Source organism: Cyclopterus lumpus, chromosome 17 (genome assembly GCF_009769545.1).
Source record: "Cyclopterus lumpus isolate fCycLum1 chromosome 17, fCycLum1.pri, whole genome shotgun sequence".
Taxonomy (NCBI): domain Eukaryota; kingdom Metazoa; phylum Chordata; class Actinopteri; order Perciformes; family Cyclopteridae; genus Cyclopterus; species Cyclopterus lumpus.
In genome coordinates, this window is record NC_046982.1 from 8,898,107 (window position 1) to 8,912,427 (window position 14,321).

At 42.9% G+C, this 14,321-nt stretch overlaps 1 protein-coding gene across 1 annotated transcript in view; it reads left to right on the plus strand.

The window, feature by feature from the left end:
- The window catches only part of LOC117746320 (ephrin type-B receptor 1-B), a gene marked incomplete at its 5' end in the record, with an annotated part of 95,395 nt that overhangs the window by 47,594 nt on the left and 33,480 nt on the right, over nucleotides 1–14,321 (plus strand). Inside the window, 2 exons of the mRNA XM_034555377.1 lie at nucleotides 461–796; nucleotides 11,282–11,406. Coding sequence (XP_034411268.1) covers nucleotides 461–796; nucleotides 11,282–11,406 — 461 coding nt within the window. The remainder of the gene's footprint in view (nucleotides 1–460; nucleotides 797–11,281; nucleotides 11,407–14,321) is intronic.

Consider the following 14,321-nt stretch of genomic DNA (forward strand, 5'->3'; position numbering starts at 1 on the left):
TTATTTCTTGATTCCTTTCTGAGTGTCGTCTTTGAGGTTCTGCTCCAGCTGTGGGCTATGAGGGAGTGAATGGGAGCGTGAATCTCCAGAGCCACTTGGATAAGAATACGCCATGCAACACTGCATTTAGCTAAATAACCAATGTTTGATAGACACAAACTTTTCGCTCTATGATCTCTCTGGGTGTGAATGGAATAAATTAGCATTCCAATTGTGCTGAAGATGGAGAAAAAAGGAGAAAAGGTACGCCCCAAAAACACTTTATTACAGGGTTGTGAATTGACTAAATTGACTTCAGCTGGCAGATTTATTAAACAGTTTTCCTTGACAAGCATTATTTTGCCTGCATCTTGACAGCTTACCCTGTGGATTTCATAATACAAAATGTATTCAGCCGTAAAGGTAAATGATCCTCGCTGGGATGGCATTTGGATTACATCTTTTCTCCGTGTGTCTTCAGGTGTCCCATCCAGCCCGAGGAACGTGATCTCCATCGTGAACGAAACGTCTGTGATCCTGGAGTGGCATTCTCCCAGGGAAACAGGCGGCCGCGAGGACGTCGTCTACAACATTGTGTGCAAAAAGTGCCGGGCCGACCGGCGCTCCTGCTCCCACTGCGACGACAACGTGGACTTTGTCCCTCGGCAGCTGGGTCTGACTGACACCAGGGTGTTCATCAGCAACCTATGGGCTCACACTCTCTATAGCTTTGAAATACAAGCTGTCAACGGAGTGAGCAACAAGAGCCCGTACCCGGCCCAGCATGTCTCCATAGACATCACCACCAACCAGGCCGGTAAGTGGCCGCTCTACGGCTACGTCTCATGATGACGGCTGCATTGGCATTTGATGAGGATGATGACTATCTCTTCTTATCCGTTTGAAATGGCACATTTCATTATTTCATTTCGAAGCGCAGGGACAGCTGGTTGAGTGGAAGTTATACATACATGCTCTGCTTCTCGGCCCTCCTTCCCTGAATCAAAGTAATGGAAAACATGATGGAGGAGTTCAGACTCAAGACACAGCACGTTACATTTAGCAGGACAAGCGTAATTTACAGCACCATTCCTCTTTCCTTTGTAGTTTATTTACACTTCAGATCTGATGGGGGAAGTAGCCCCAGAATGCATTTCTCTCTTTGGGCATTCCAGAAATTCTTGCTTTTTAACACTGCTCAAGGTAATCATCCTTCAAAAAACAACACAAGTCGTTTATGAAACCCCTTTAATTGTTTTTGAGTTCACATCTGGAAGTTGCAGGCCAGTGCTTCACTGACTGAAACATCCTTTTGTGGTTTTCCTTTGGTATTTGTTTAATGAGACTTTGTTTGGAGAGCAATGTCGCACAGCGAGTTAGTACTTCTCTCTTCACGGAAGGCTACACCCCAGTTGAAACCTGTCTGTAAATCTTCCAATGTATACACTGGCGCTGCTCTCTGAATTAAAAACAAAACAAGAGAATTCATCTTCGGCCCTTTTCATAAGTTTGGGTAACTCTGAGCCCTCGGCGCGATCTACAACGCCATCATTTTCTTGTTGCACTGTTCTCAGCTTAGCAGGCAACAGACAGATGTGTTGAACTACAAGCTTCACCTTTGGTGTTGTAGAGCAGCTATCCAGCTTCCGCTGTTCAATACTTTAATGTCAGACTGAACTGAAAGAGGGCGACCCAGGATAGAGGCTTGTTTTCCGGCTGAAATCCGTCTTCTCTCTCTCTCTCCTTGTCGGTCTCCCTTGTATGTTTGGCTTTTTGTGCATGTGCATCCTCCGACTTTGCCTGTGATGGATCTGAGCCTAGCCAATGAAAATGACCTTCATCCTCTTATCGTTCTCTCTCTTTCTCCCTCTCTCTCTCCCTGTCTCTCTCTCTCTATGTTTGTGTGTGCTCATCCTCTAACTGTGCCCGAGGGAACCCGAGCCCAGCCGATGGAAATGACAGCTCGAGGATATTGTCTTTGCCGGTCCTTTTTGCGACCGCGTTTTTCATGCTCTTGTAGATCTTGCACACACGAGCACTTATCAAGGGACACGTGTTGACCGAGTGAAACATGTAGATGAGGCTCTCTTTGTTTCCCTGTGTTTCTGTGGATGTGGCGGACCGTGAAGGTCCCAGCGTAAGCTTGTGGGAACGAGTAACAGACGAAGTGGCGTTACTGAGTGGTGAAAGACAGGGATGCACAGATCTGACTTGTCCAGTCCTGACAAGACCTTCGTTTGGGGTATTGGCCAATATGAGCCGATCCGATACCAGGCTCGACTTAAACTTTGCTTTCCTCACTTTGTAAATCAAAATGTAACAAATAAATACATAGATATAAATGTACTTCATTGTTATTTATTATTAAAATAATAGATAGTACTCAAGCAACTTTTAATATCAATTTAAATGTAAATCTTTTTAATGTAGCAACACATTTTTCAAAACGTAAAACAGGAATACAAATTCCAGTTTTTAATATATATTGTATATACACATATACTTTAAATGACTCATTGTCGCCACTGATATTTGGTCCAGTTTCTTGAGTCAGTATCGTCCCGGTATCGTTATCAGTGCATCGCTCGGGAAAGATTTTTGTTCAAGTTCATACTGGCAAGTTTCCAGGAAAGAGTCACACTTGTGTCAGCTCGTGGCCCTGGAACCTTTTGTTGGCCATGCATTATGATGTTCTGTGTCAGTCTGACCTAATGACAAAATACCTCATGTCAAAATAATTCAGAATTATTGATTCACATTTCTACTATAATTGTGGAATGTAGTTATTCCACATTTATCTCAAAGACCAGTGAAATGAGAGTCGTGTTATTCAGGTCCCTTTTGTATAGGAGTACATTTTGAAATGAAATCTGGTGGAGAGGGCATACCGTATTTGATTACGATGTCTCTCAGAAGAATGTAATGAACGATTGAACTTGTCTTTGTCTGAGTATGAGTCGGGGGGGGGGGGAGAAAGGGACCGCCTTTTTTTCTTCTTCCTTTGACCAGACTGCGACAGTGAGGGAGAGGAAAATGAGGGAGTAAATAGGACCGATTATCAGGGTGGCCTAATGGTGCTGACTGTCCCCATTTGACAGGCTAATAGCACACTTGACAGATAGATGCAGAAGAAGCAATGCCCAGGCCTATTGTTGAAGTCTGCTGCAGTAATGAGGTGTCTGCCAGTAATCTGCCAGGCCTATGTCCAGCCCTATGTGGCCCTTTGTAGCCAGGTAATTGCACTGTTCCTAGTTTCGACAGGGTTTTTTATTGGCAGGCCACTGAAGAAGCAGAAGTATCCACAAGGGATTTGTGCTGATATTAATGCACTTCAAAAGACACTCTTTAAAAGTGGTGCTGTGTTGTTGAGGGTTCGTGAATTTATGCAACATTTTCTCTTTCTTTTATGTATTCTCTGGTCCTGTTTATTTGGTATTTTTGTGCACTGCACCCTTGCGTGATGCAAGGTCGGGAGAGGTGGCGTAACGCAATGCAAGTTCCATGTATAATAGGAGCCTGGAGGACCATATAAATTCCCAATGCAATATCAGTCATCATAGATACAATGGGGTCATCGCACCAATATATAGTAATTGTTGCAAATGGGTAATAATGTGAAAGAAAAATAACGGTACTCCGCTGGAATCCAGAGGTGTTGGTGCCCATACTGTATATTAAGGCACACCTTTTCTTAATGTCCTTATTAAAGAAGCGGAATGCCAACATTACAACCAAAACACAGGTGAAAATAACTTGATTACTAATCATCAGAATGACAACTTCTGACAAAAACCAAGGATGATAGTGTAAAACAGCAGAATAGACCGATTTAGTTTTAGTTTATATTTATGGGCATCTGGGTATGCATAGGTGCATTCATTTTCATTGCACTTCTGATTTAGATTATATTTAGTTATCAGAGACACGGGACTCTGGAAAAGCTACGATTCATGAAAGTGTGCATAACATATTATTTATAATATATATCTTAAAACATAACGCGGCACGGTTGAAGGTAAAAGGTGCACTGCTCACAGCCTGTCAAGGTGAGCCATTTTGTCATGTGTTGTTGTGCTGTTAAAAAGGTTTGAGATGAGTCAAATGATTGCTTGGCAAATAATGATTAATCAACATACCCTTTTGTTTATCTTCCATTTCGCCCATCCACTTTGCAAACAACAAGCATGGATGTGCCTCCGCTTAATATGGAAGTAAATTGCTAGTGCATTTGCATATGCACTCGTTTTCTGCGCAATGCGGAGAAGCAGTTGTCACTGTGACAAACAAAATAAGGGCCTGTCATATCAATCACATGCACGTACATTAGTTTAAAGGACTACTTCACTAATATTCAACCGTATGTCAATTTACAGCCCATATAGTGACCGGCTTATCCAGAGCAAACAGCATTTGACACACCAGAACCTACAGCTGCAGTCTCAAGTCAAGCAAAAGCAAGAAAATATGTGTCAAAGCCTGACTTTGAAGTTTCTTCAGTGTCAAAGTCTCACAGTTGTGTCTGGTTAAAATAATGACAAGAGGCCGTCATACCAAAATAGGCCTTTCTGGCTCAAAATCACATCATCAGGCATGGGTTTGTGGGGATAAGTAGAGCTTTCCCATGAGATATAGTCTGTTGACAAAGGTAATAGTATATTATTACCCTTCTAGTACTATAAGAATGTCAACCTATGAGAGAACAGATAGGTGAAGTGGTCCTTTAAGTCCGATTACCCAGGAAAGATCAAGTTTGTGCTCGTCTCAATGGAGTCTTTGCCTTTTCAACTTTAAATGGCTTTAGTATGGACTGTTGTAAGATTAAGGAAAACCAAGAGACCACCTGGAAAACAGTAAGGCAGCAGTCGTTAGAGGGGTTATGGCGTAATTTGGCCAAGAGGAGACAAAGGTGAGAGGAGGAAAAGTGGACCGGGAGGACGAGAGGAGGGAATAATGGAGGCGAGGAGGAAGTTGAAGGGATTTAGTGTGAATCACCGAAGAGGCCGTTTAACTGCCCTCGATCCCAGTGTGTGTCTGGGAGGAAGGACTGATCAATAGTGTGATTTAAGAGTTCATTCACTGCCCGTGCTCTCCAGGAGACGCACGCACACACACACACACACACACACACATACAGATACAGACATACAAAGACTATACACGGTCATTCACACCTGGCCTGAAGTTAGTCATCTTTATCCAGCTATTGAAAAATAGCATTTTTTTCTCTCTCTCTCTCTCTCTTTGGGAAATAATGTGGTTTTACTTTTACGGGAAGGACACACTCTGCATTCAGTGAATTTATTAAATGGTTTAATTACCAAAATGATAAATATATAGTAGTCAGGTTGTGGCCGTTTAAAAGCACTCGTGGTGAAAACTACAGACATGCCAACCATGTTTTCTTATGTAATCCATCCTGGACTCTTAACTTACCACTGGGTGGTTATGCGAGAGCGGTTTGAAGAACAGCATATGAGCAAAAGAAAAGTCCATAAATCTTGTGACTATCTTTTTCAACAACTGCCTGATGCCCAACAGTTCTCTGGTCTTACTGACCTAGATGATGTGCCAACAGTCACTCAGGCCGCAGAATGCCAACTATATCTATAAACAATCCTTCTCCACTTAGCTGCTCTGTTTGGAGAGCTACTCCCACAGAAATGCAAACGTCTCTTTTCCTCATGCCTTTTTTGGGCAAGTACGACCGGGTGGGTTGCATTCAAGATATGAAGATGTTATGCGCGAGACTGAAATCCAAACAACCGGATGAATTAAAGAGATCTGCGCTCTGTGGGGTTCTAAAATCAGATGAGATGTTTGGCAAACATGCCTGTGGAGGGGATGCAAGACACTCATCATTATGTCTTTACAGTTTACAGCCTACAAAGTCTTTCCATTTCTTTTTTTGGGGGTTGCCTTTTTCCTTTCACTGTTGCCCCCATGTATCGGAGCGAGGGCGTCCATCATCTTAGACAGTTCTCCAGGCTCTCTCAGAGTGCTGTTTTCATTTCATTTGATGCCTGTTCTCATAAATGTTGGATCCCGTCCCTGGACCCAAAAAGAGAGGCATTCGCTGCAGGCAAAACTCTAAGTGTGAACTTGAATGCTACTGAGCATGCTCATCAATTCTGATGTCTTACATAGTGTATTAAGTGAAGCTAGGAAGTGTGTGTGCGTGTTTGTGGCAATGTGGAAGTAAGCTTTCCTTTTTTTAGTAAGTCCTTTTTTTATGAACATAGAGCTCCGTTCAGAATCCTCCACGTTTAATGTGAATTTGAAAATAATTCCAACCGTGGCTCCTTGACAGAAATCCATGGTGCTGAACTGATCCCTCTTTATGATGTTTGAGAGAAGCCCATTACCATGTAGTCATGGCTGGGCTGGCCGTCTGAGCCCCTGCTAATAGGGAGGGTAGTAATGAAACCTATGCCTTTGACAGAGGCACAACACATGACTATAGGCTGCTCTCCTCATCTGAGACTCTGAGCCCCTATTAGGAGGCTGCCAGCATCTTAAAGCACAAACCACAAGTGCACTACAGAGAAAGAAGGACTTGGCTTGAACTTGTGGTTGGAGAGAGAGAGAGAGAGAGAGAGAGAGAGATGTGTTCAACAATTTTGGGGTGGAAGTAGAATTTGTGGACATTTACCTTGCATGGAGTTTCCAGCAAAGACATACAAAGAGTTGCATTTGGGGAAACATAAGAGTTGTGGGAGTTACCCATACAAAAGACTAAAAGTAAGGATATCGCTGTATACCTTGAGACCGTTATTTATATGTGTCACTAATGAGTCTCCCAACTGTATGGAAGTGCACTAATAAAACACAGGAGTGCCCTTTGAAGATGTAGAAGAGCATGTTTGATATGCTTACTGACCCTTCTCCATATGAATTATAGGGACTGCACACTGATGTAACGATAATGAAAACAAAAGCTGGGGTCTGTGCCAGACATGTAAAATGATGTGCCAACTCATCTGTATTCCAAAGTAGATTAATCGTACAAAGGTAAAGAAGCTTTTATTCTTTCATCTCTTTCTTTCAAACCCTCTCTCACCTTGTTCTCCCTGTCCCTCCTTTCCCTTTCTCTCACTTTCTCTCTGTCTCAGTCAGACACAGGGAGGCTTTGACTTTGATTAATGGTGAGCCAGGCTCTGCATTAAAAGCCAGGGGCAGCGAGTGGGGCCAGATAAAAGTGGAGCACAGGAGCAAGGGATGTTAGGGATGGAGGGAGGAGAGAGGAGTGCAGGACACAGTCACCAATCACTGTCAGCATCATCGTCCCAGGGTGACAGTGGGGGACGCAATGGAGGGGACAGCAGTGCTTCATTGGGCAGAACCTAACCCTCATACAGGCACAGCACATTGTTTCTGACAGGCTCTTCCCACATAGGCTACTAGGACACACAGAGATATGCGCTGAACATGTGCACACACTCTTTATTTCTCCTGTGTGTACAGTGGGAGAGGGCAGTGAGAAAAGTTTTTTATATATATATATATATTAATATTAGAGGTAGTGTTTTGAGAATTTGTGTTTGAAAGGTAGCATTTAAAAATCGGAAATCAATTCAGAATGTACACTTGCTAGCCTAATATTTCCGACTAAGTTGCCATTGTACGAAATGTAATAAAACGTGACATTGTGTTTGCGTTAGCTCGGGTTACCTTTGCCTCAGCTGACAGTGACATATTCCCGTCTGTCATTTTCAGTTGCCATTGTTTCAATGTCAACTCGTTTTGTCGCACTCACAAAGAGAAGTCAACATGTCGATCAAATACTGCATGGTAATTATGAAAAACTAAACTCATAAAAACAAACTCATTGCATGAGTTGTGGGGGTTGCTCTGGCACAGGAAGATGATGTCTCAATCTTTAATCCCACACACAAAGCTCTGATTGACTCGGTTGTTTCTCCAAATGGGGTTGAACGCCCTCGATAAACACAACAGCAGACCTTTTTGAATTGACGGAAAAACGATGTGGGTCGTCATTCATAGGTCTGAACCCGGACTATAAACACGACCAAGGGTTTAATCACTCGACGCTTAGCACTCGGAAACATAAAAAAAATTATCCCTTGTAAAACAAAATGGAATATTTTTCTGTCTGTGCGCCTGAATGCACAAATTGAGTTGGGACCAGGACCCGGGGCTGAGGGCTGTGGTAATACCTCTCCTTCTCAGCCCCCTTTTTTCCACTGCAGGAATTTCTGTGTGGAGTGCCCCTCCCCTGGGTCTGTCAGGAACAGTGTGTGCCTGTGGCCGGTAATTGATAATGCAGCCCAGGCAGCCCTAGCCCTGGTCAGTGGAGCGTGAACCAGCCTGAGAGGCGGAGAGGCTGAAGTGCACCGAGGTGAAGCTTAGCCCTCACACTCTGTCTCGGGTGAGAGAAAGAGGGGTGGGGGGGGGAGGGCAGGAGGTGAGAGGCAAGAGAGGCATGTAACAGAAACCATTTGCAGTGACAAGATAAACAGATAAACAGAGCCTATTCATTTGTTTACAGTTACATTTTAGGTACTTATCTGACACTCAAATCATCAAATACTTAATCAAATCACAAATGTCTGGATCTGACAAGCCATCTTTTCTACAAAACACAATTCACAACAACAACCCCACCGAGTGAGAAGGTCAGGAGCTTTTCCTCCTTTACAGAACTCCTTCGACGGTTATTCTAGGGGGAAGTGCAACGAGAAGACAATGAATAGAGTAGGATAAGAAAAAAGATAATTTAGTTGAGAGAGGGTGCTATTTGAATAGAGGAGTTATTCAGAAAGATGGTGAGTGGAGACCACGTGGAGCGATGACTAGGCTTCAGCAGCGAGCAGGCCGAGAGCCAAGAGGCTGATGAGCATGGGCTTGTGTACAGACATGGGGGTGGAGATTCGTTTCCAGCACTGTATACAAGCACCAGGGCTTTGAACTTAATATGAGCAGCCGCAGAATCAGTTTTCAATCAAACTTACTTGTACGTTCACAAGCTGTTTTGATTCATATTTAAACTTTGGAGCTAAATTAGAGTTTATCTTTGCACCTTAGAAGAGTCATACAGTAGATTTTAGGGCATATTCAAATGGCATTAAATAGATTAATTTGTACATGAAAGCTAAGTAATTTGTAATTTTGTTTAATATTTTTGTGACATTTGTATCAACTTTAATCATGCCATGTCTGTTAGATTGATTTATTCATACTTGAACACCCTGGAACCAGCAAGCAATAATCAAATTGGAATCGTTTCAAAAAATATCAGAGTTTAACACTCAAAAACGATTCTGCTTCATCAGCACGGTGCGTGTGATTTGATCAGTTCGTATTGACAGTGCTGGCGACATGATTACACAGCTGCGCAGTTGTCATCAAATTGTGATTCAAACGTTGCTCTGCCCTGATTGGTGCATGATGGTAAAAGACTCCACATTCTTCCAACCGAGACCCGCCAACCTCCATCCGCTGAGAAGAGCAGAGAGGAAGACACAATCTATTAAGTGCAATAACTACAACTGTTCTGACTGTGGCAGAACATATTCTGTTCATTTAGGACCACCACACCATTTAAAGTAAGAAGAAGATAACAACAAACTATCTATGCAGGGCCATAAAGAATCCTCTGCTCCACAGGAAGTGGTGCATTTTAACAAATAAAGGAAAACAAAACGTGACAAATAGCATGACCAATGAAATTGACGAAATAGACCCGAAACCCCTTACTAGATTATCAGGGATCCAAATGAGTATGATGATATGAACTGTGCAGGTTTTAGAAACTCACTCACCTGCTGCTGCCCAAGCCGGCACTGCCTGTGACATTTAGATTACACGTATTAACATAACAAATAGATGCCAAAAAAGTGAATATCAGCACCAGGGAAATGTACTTTTTCCTCCAAGAGAAAGTCTGAACTACCCTGATGCAACTGTCAGCAGTGACAAGATATCCGATTTGTTAAATGTCAACAGTGTGGAAATCTGCCAAGGTATCACAGCAAAAATCGCGGGGGATGGACTGTGCAATGGCATGTGACACCTGTTCTGATGTTAAATTAGGCTCCTATTACAGACCTGTAGAGCGGATAATAGAAACGATGTAAAAAAAAAATCAGATGCTGCCCTTGTTCAGACGGTCTTCTTACATCTGAGTAATATCCAGTGCTTCAACAGGTATTTGTGACTGAGGCCTTTACAGTGCAGTCATTAAAGGCAGTTATACTCAAGCTTCTGTCTAAATACAATTCAAAGATGTGAAGTCATTCACAGAATCCAGCGAACGCACAATCAATTTTGTGTAATGTGTAAATTCCTGAACATGTCTAACCAAATATTTGGCTCCTGAATGAGAGCAATTTAATTTGACCTTCTACATGTTGTTCTGATTAATACATGTGTGTTGCATTGGACATTATACTGTTAAGTTAGATGCATGTATTCTAGGTTAATTTACTTGTCCATAATCATGGTATAACTCTAACACAAAGGCCCAGTTAAGCTATTTCTCTGACTGCATAAATTACTTTAAACACGCACTTACAGAGCATTAGGGAATGACTGAGACATGATTGCATCCAATGCATCCTGATGCATCCTGATGGTAGTCGCCAAAATGAGTCGGTGCAAAAGCGGACTAAATCCTCCATGATTGGTTGCTGGACTCACGCCAGACTCGTGGTGACTGACCATTCTGGCGCAAAGGTAGCCGGAGCCCTGCTAACTAGAGCTGACACTCTGCCCAAGTCCACACCCTCAAATCTTTCCCAGATCTGGCAGCCTTATGTTGGCCAAAGCCAGCACATATTTGGTGTTGCAGTGCCAGAATATGGCTGAGTGAAGCTCTAATCGGCCTGACTCAGCTGGCTACCTGGGTACTGATGAGAGTGGCAGTTGTTTAAACTTGGATTCTGTGCTGACTACTGATAGATGATGATGGTTTGTTCTGCATACACACACTGCATAATATGTATTGCAATTGTGCACTATTTGTAGAATGTGCACCGTCATTCTTGGAAGTCATCGTGTGGATATTATACCAACTATAATTAGCTGTCATGAACGTTGTTATGTGTTTATTAGGCAGATAATGAAGTGGCTGTCCCATAGTTGACTTGATATACTAATTCATAAATCTAAAGTAAAGAATTAGTAGGGCTACAAAAGGCTATAGCTCCACATGTATATGTATTAGGGTCTAATCTCTCCCCTTGTGGTTGAGTGTTTTTCTTTACCAACAGTTTGAGATATCTGTAATAATCAATATTCTTCTCGAAATGTATTGATTTTGTGTTATTCTCTCTGTGCCCTACAGCCCCCTCCATAGTTCCCATCATGCACCAGATCAGCTCCACTATGAATAGCTTCACACTGTCTTGGCCACAACCAGAACAGCCCAATGGCATCATCCTGGACTATGAACTGCGCTACTACGAAAAGGTAAGATACGTTTGTGCGTATGTGTGTGTGTGTGTGTGTGTGTGTGTGTAAATGCATTCATGTACATGTTTATATCTGATAGCATCTACAGTGTACTGTAAGTCTATATTCATATGTCTTCTACTCTGCACATAGGCAGCAAACTGCATGTAAAGCCCCCCAAGAGTCTCCTGGGTTGATAATATGTTCTTTCACTGGTTTCACTCCGTCTCTTCCACTGTTGTTTAGATTATGCTGCCGATGAAGTAAATAGGTTGACCTCTGCTCCAGGCCCACTCTGCACAGTGCAGCAACTTGTCCCGCTGTGAAAATGCATTGCGTCTGGGGGGGGGGGGATCACATCGACCCGTCTGCTCACACACAATACGTCTGCTTTATTAAGTCGCTAGCCCTACCCCACAGCGCCACTGCTGCTGCAGTATTGACCTGTAGGCTTTTCCCAAGGCCTTGGACATAATCGGAGACTCCAGCTTTTTGTTTGTCCTCCTGAAGCTGATCGATAGTTATAGCGAGGTTGGTCATGCACATTTATTTCCCCCCAGTCTTTGTCATCTTAAGATAAGACTTTTGTTGGTGCACCTTCACCCATGTTCTCCTCTCCAAGTAAAAGAAAACATTTATAGAGTTTTATAAATGTTTTTCTTTTTCTGTCGAGTTATTTATTTCACACAAACTCATTTTGACTAAGGTTCCCGGATCAATAGTCACTGCTCCACCTTAGAGTAGTGTTTGTCACATTTAGCATTTTTCCATCAGGGAGAACAACAATCATGTTTTTTTTTTTAAAATTATGTTTGAATTTGGAAACTCAGTTATCCAATAATAGCTGCACTGCTTGCTGTTTCCCCCTCCGGCATTGCACAGGTCATGGAATTGAATCCGATTGCCATAGCCTTGAGAAACCTTATCTGCCAGACAGCTTAGTGTCGTGTAAATAACACTTATACAGCCTTCCATTAGCTCATGAATATCAATGAAACCAAATCCTGTTGATGTTTATGTAGCATGTCTTCGCACAAAACGATGAGCACGGCGTAATCACAAATTACTGAATTAACAAGGACAAGATTGCTAATTGCACTGGGAGGATTCAGGTGACGGAGAGGTAGCGCTTTACGCTGTCTACCTCTGTCCCAACGTTCCTTCATACCCCCCTGTACGCGTGTCTATCTCGGAGATGTACTGCCATGTGAGTGAGCGTAAGACACATGAGATGAGTCAGAGTGATTGCTTTGTTACACCAGGCCGTGGGGATGAGATTGCCACATTGGCGGTCCTCCCTTGACACTCTGTATTTTGGATCTGACAAGGCTTTTTACAGGCAGTAAACATACTTTTCCTCAGCCAGCCACTGCTGTCCAAAGTGCCACCGCTGATGTGTTTTTGTGCCTGATTAAGCACCAACCCTCAGAAGAAAAGAAGAAGGAAAAAAAAGCAGATGGTGGCAAATCTAATGCCACGTGTGTGATTTCCATACCAGTTGAAATGTATTTCACACATGCATCATGAAAAAGTCGGCATAAATTCTCCGTCTCACACATGTTGGCTCGGGTTACTGTACATGCATGTTTAACCTCCTCGTTGCGTATGGAGAAGCCAGGAATTCAATTGCTTTCCTTCGAGGTCAGCCCTGTCAGCTCTCCATTGATACTCTGAATGCTTGAGAGGTCCAGAAAATCTGGAAGTGTTCTTTCAGTCATAAAAGGCAATTATGGAGGGATGTGTCTCACCTTATCTATCATAGACTCCCAGCTCTACCTGTGTAACTTATAGGTTGGATAATTTTTTTTCTTTCTTTTTATAGAAAATGGCCTTGCTATTCTTTTTTTAAGCATCTGACTGACGCTTGGATTAATCTGAGAGTAGTCACACTGTTGTGGTTCTGGAGTTGATTGTCTCAGCGTGCGCGGCACAGCCAGCCAGTCCTTAGCACAGCAGAGAGCTTTCTCTCTACACGCTCTAACAGGAAGCGCCCTACACCCATTAACAAGAGTGACTTCTACAGCAGCACGCCATTGTCACACTCTGTATTGAGTAATACCTCATGTATGTATATATATTATATATATATTTTAAGAAGAACTGGATGCCATGTCCAAGATGGTGGCCTATTCATTCCAACAAATGTTGTTCATCAGGAAAATCCAGGACGTACCAACATGAATATTTTCATTAATGCAGTTTTCTTATTTGGACCAGTGTTTATCACATGACCTGCAATTTCAACTGTGGCAACGACCGTAAAAAAGCTCTGTTCCTCGACACAACTTCCCAAGTTGTGTCTATTAGCCGGTGGTGAGACTGAAAACAGCCCTTTTGCAAGAGGCTGCGAGTTGTTTAAGGTACCTCTGAGAAAGAAATGCAATCCAAGAGGAGTAGTTTGAGTAACAGTTTAATGTGTTTAAAAGCTCACCGGTTTATCACAGGTGTAGAAACATCTGTTTGCAGCTTGTGATGACCCGCCCCACCCCCCGGCACACACACATACACACACAAACACACACACGTGTATGCTTCCACGGTCTATGATATGATGAAAAGGGATGGTAATGATTAAAAAAGAATGCATTTTGACAGTTTCACGTGAAAGCTGTAGTGAGTGCTGAAGGCTGTTCTCCCATTAGGCTTCACTCCCTTTTTCCACCCACCATCTCTTTGCAGAGTAAGTGGTCCTGGGACTCTGTAAATTGGGAAGCAAGACGAAATAAATGTAAGGTTTTCAGAGAAAAGGTAGAATCCCCTGCTCCCGGTCTCTCCATTTTTCTCATACCTTTTTTTTCTTTTTGTTGCCTGAAAATTTGGGGAGGGTGGAAATAACTCAGCATAGCGGAGGTCAGGCCTTCCATTAAGGCTGGAGCAGAGCAGCCACCGGCTCTGAGTACTGATGCCTCTGTGTGTATTGGTGTCGGAGAGAG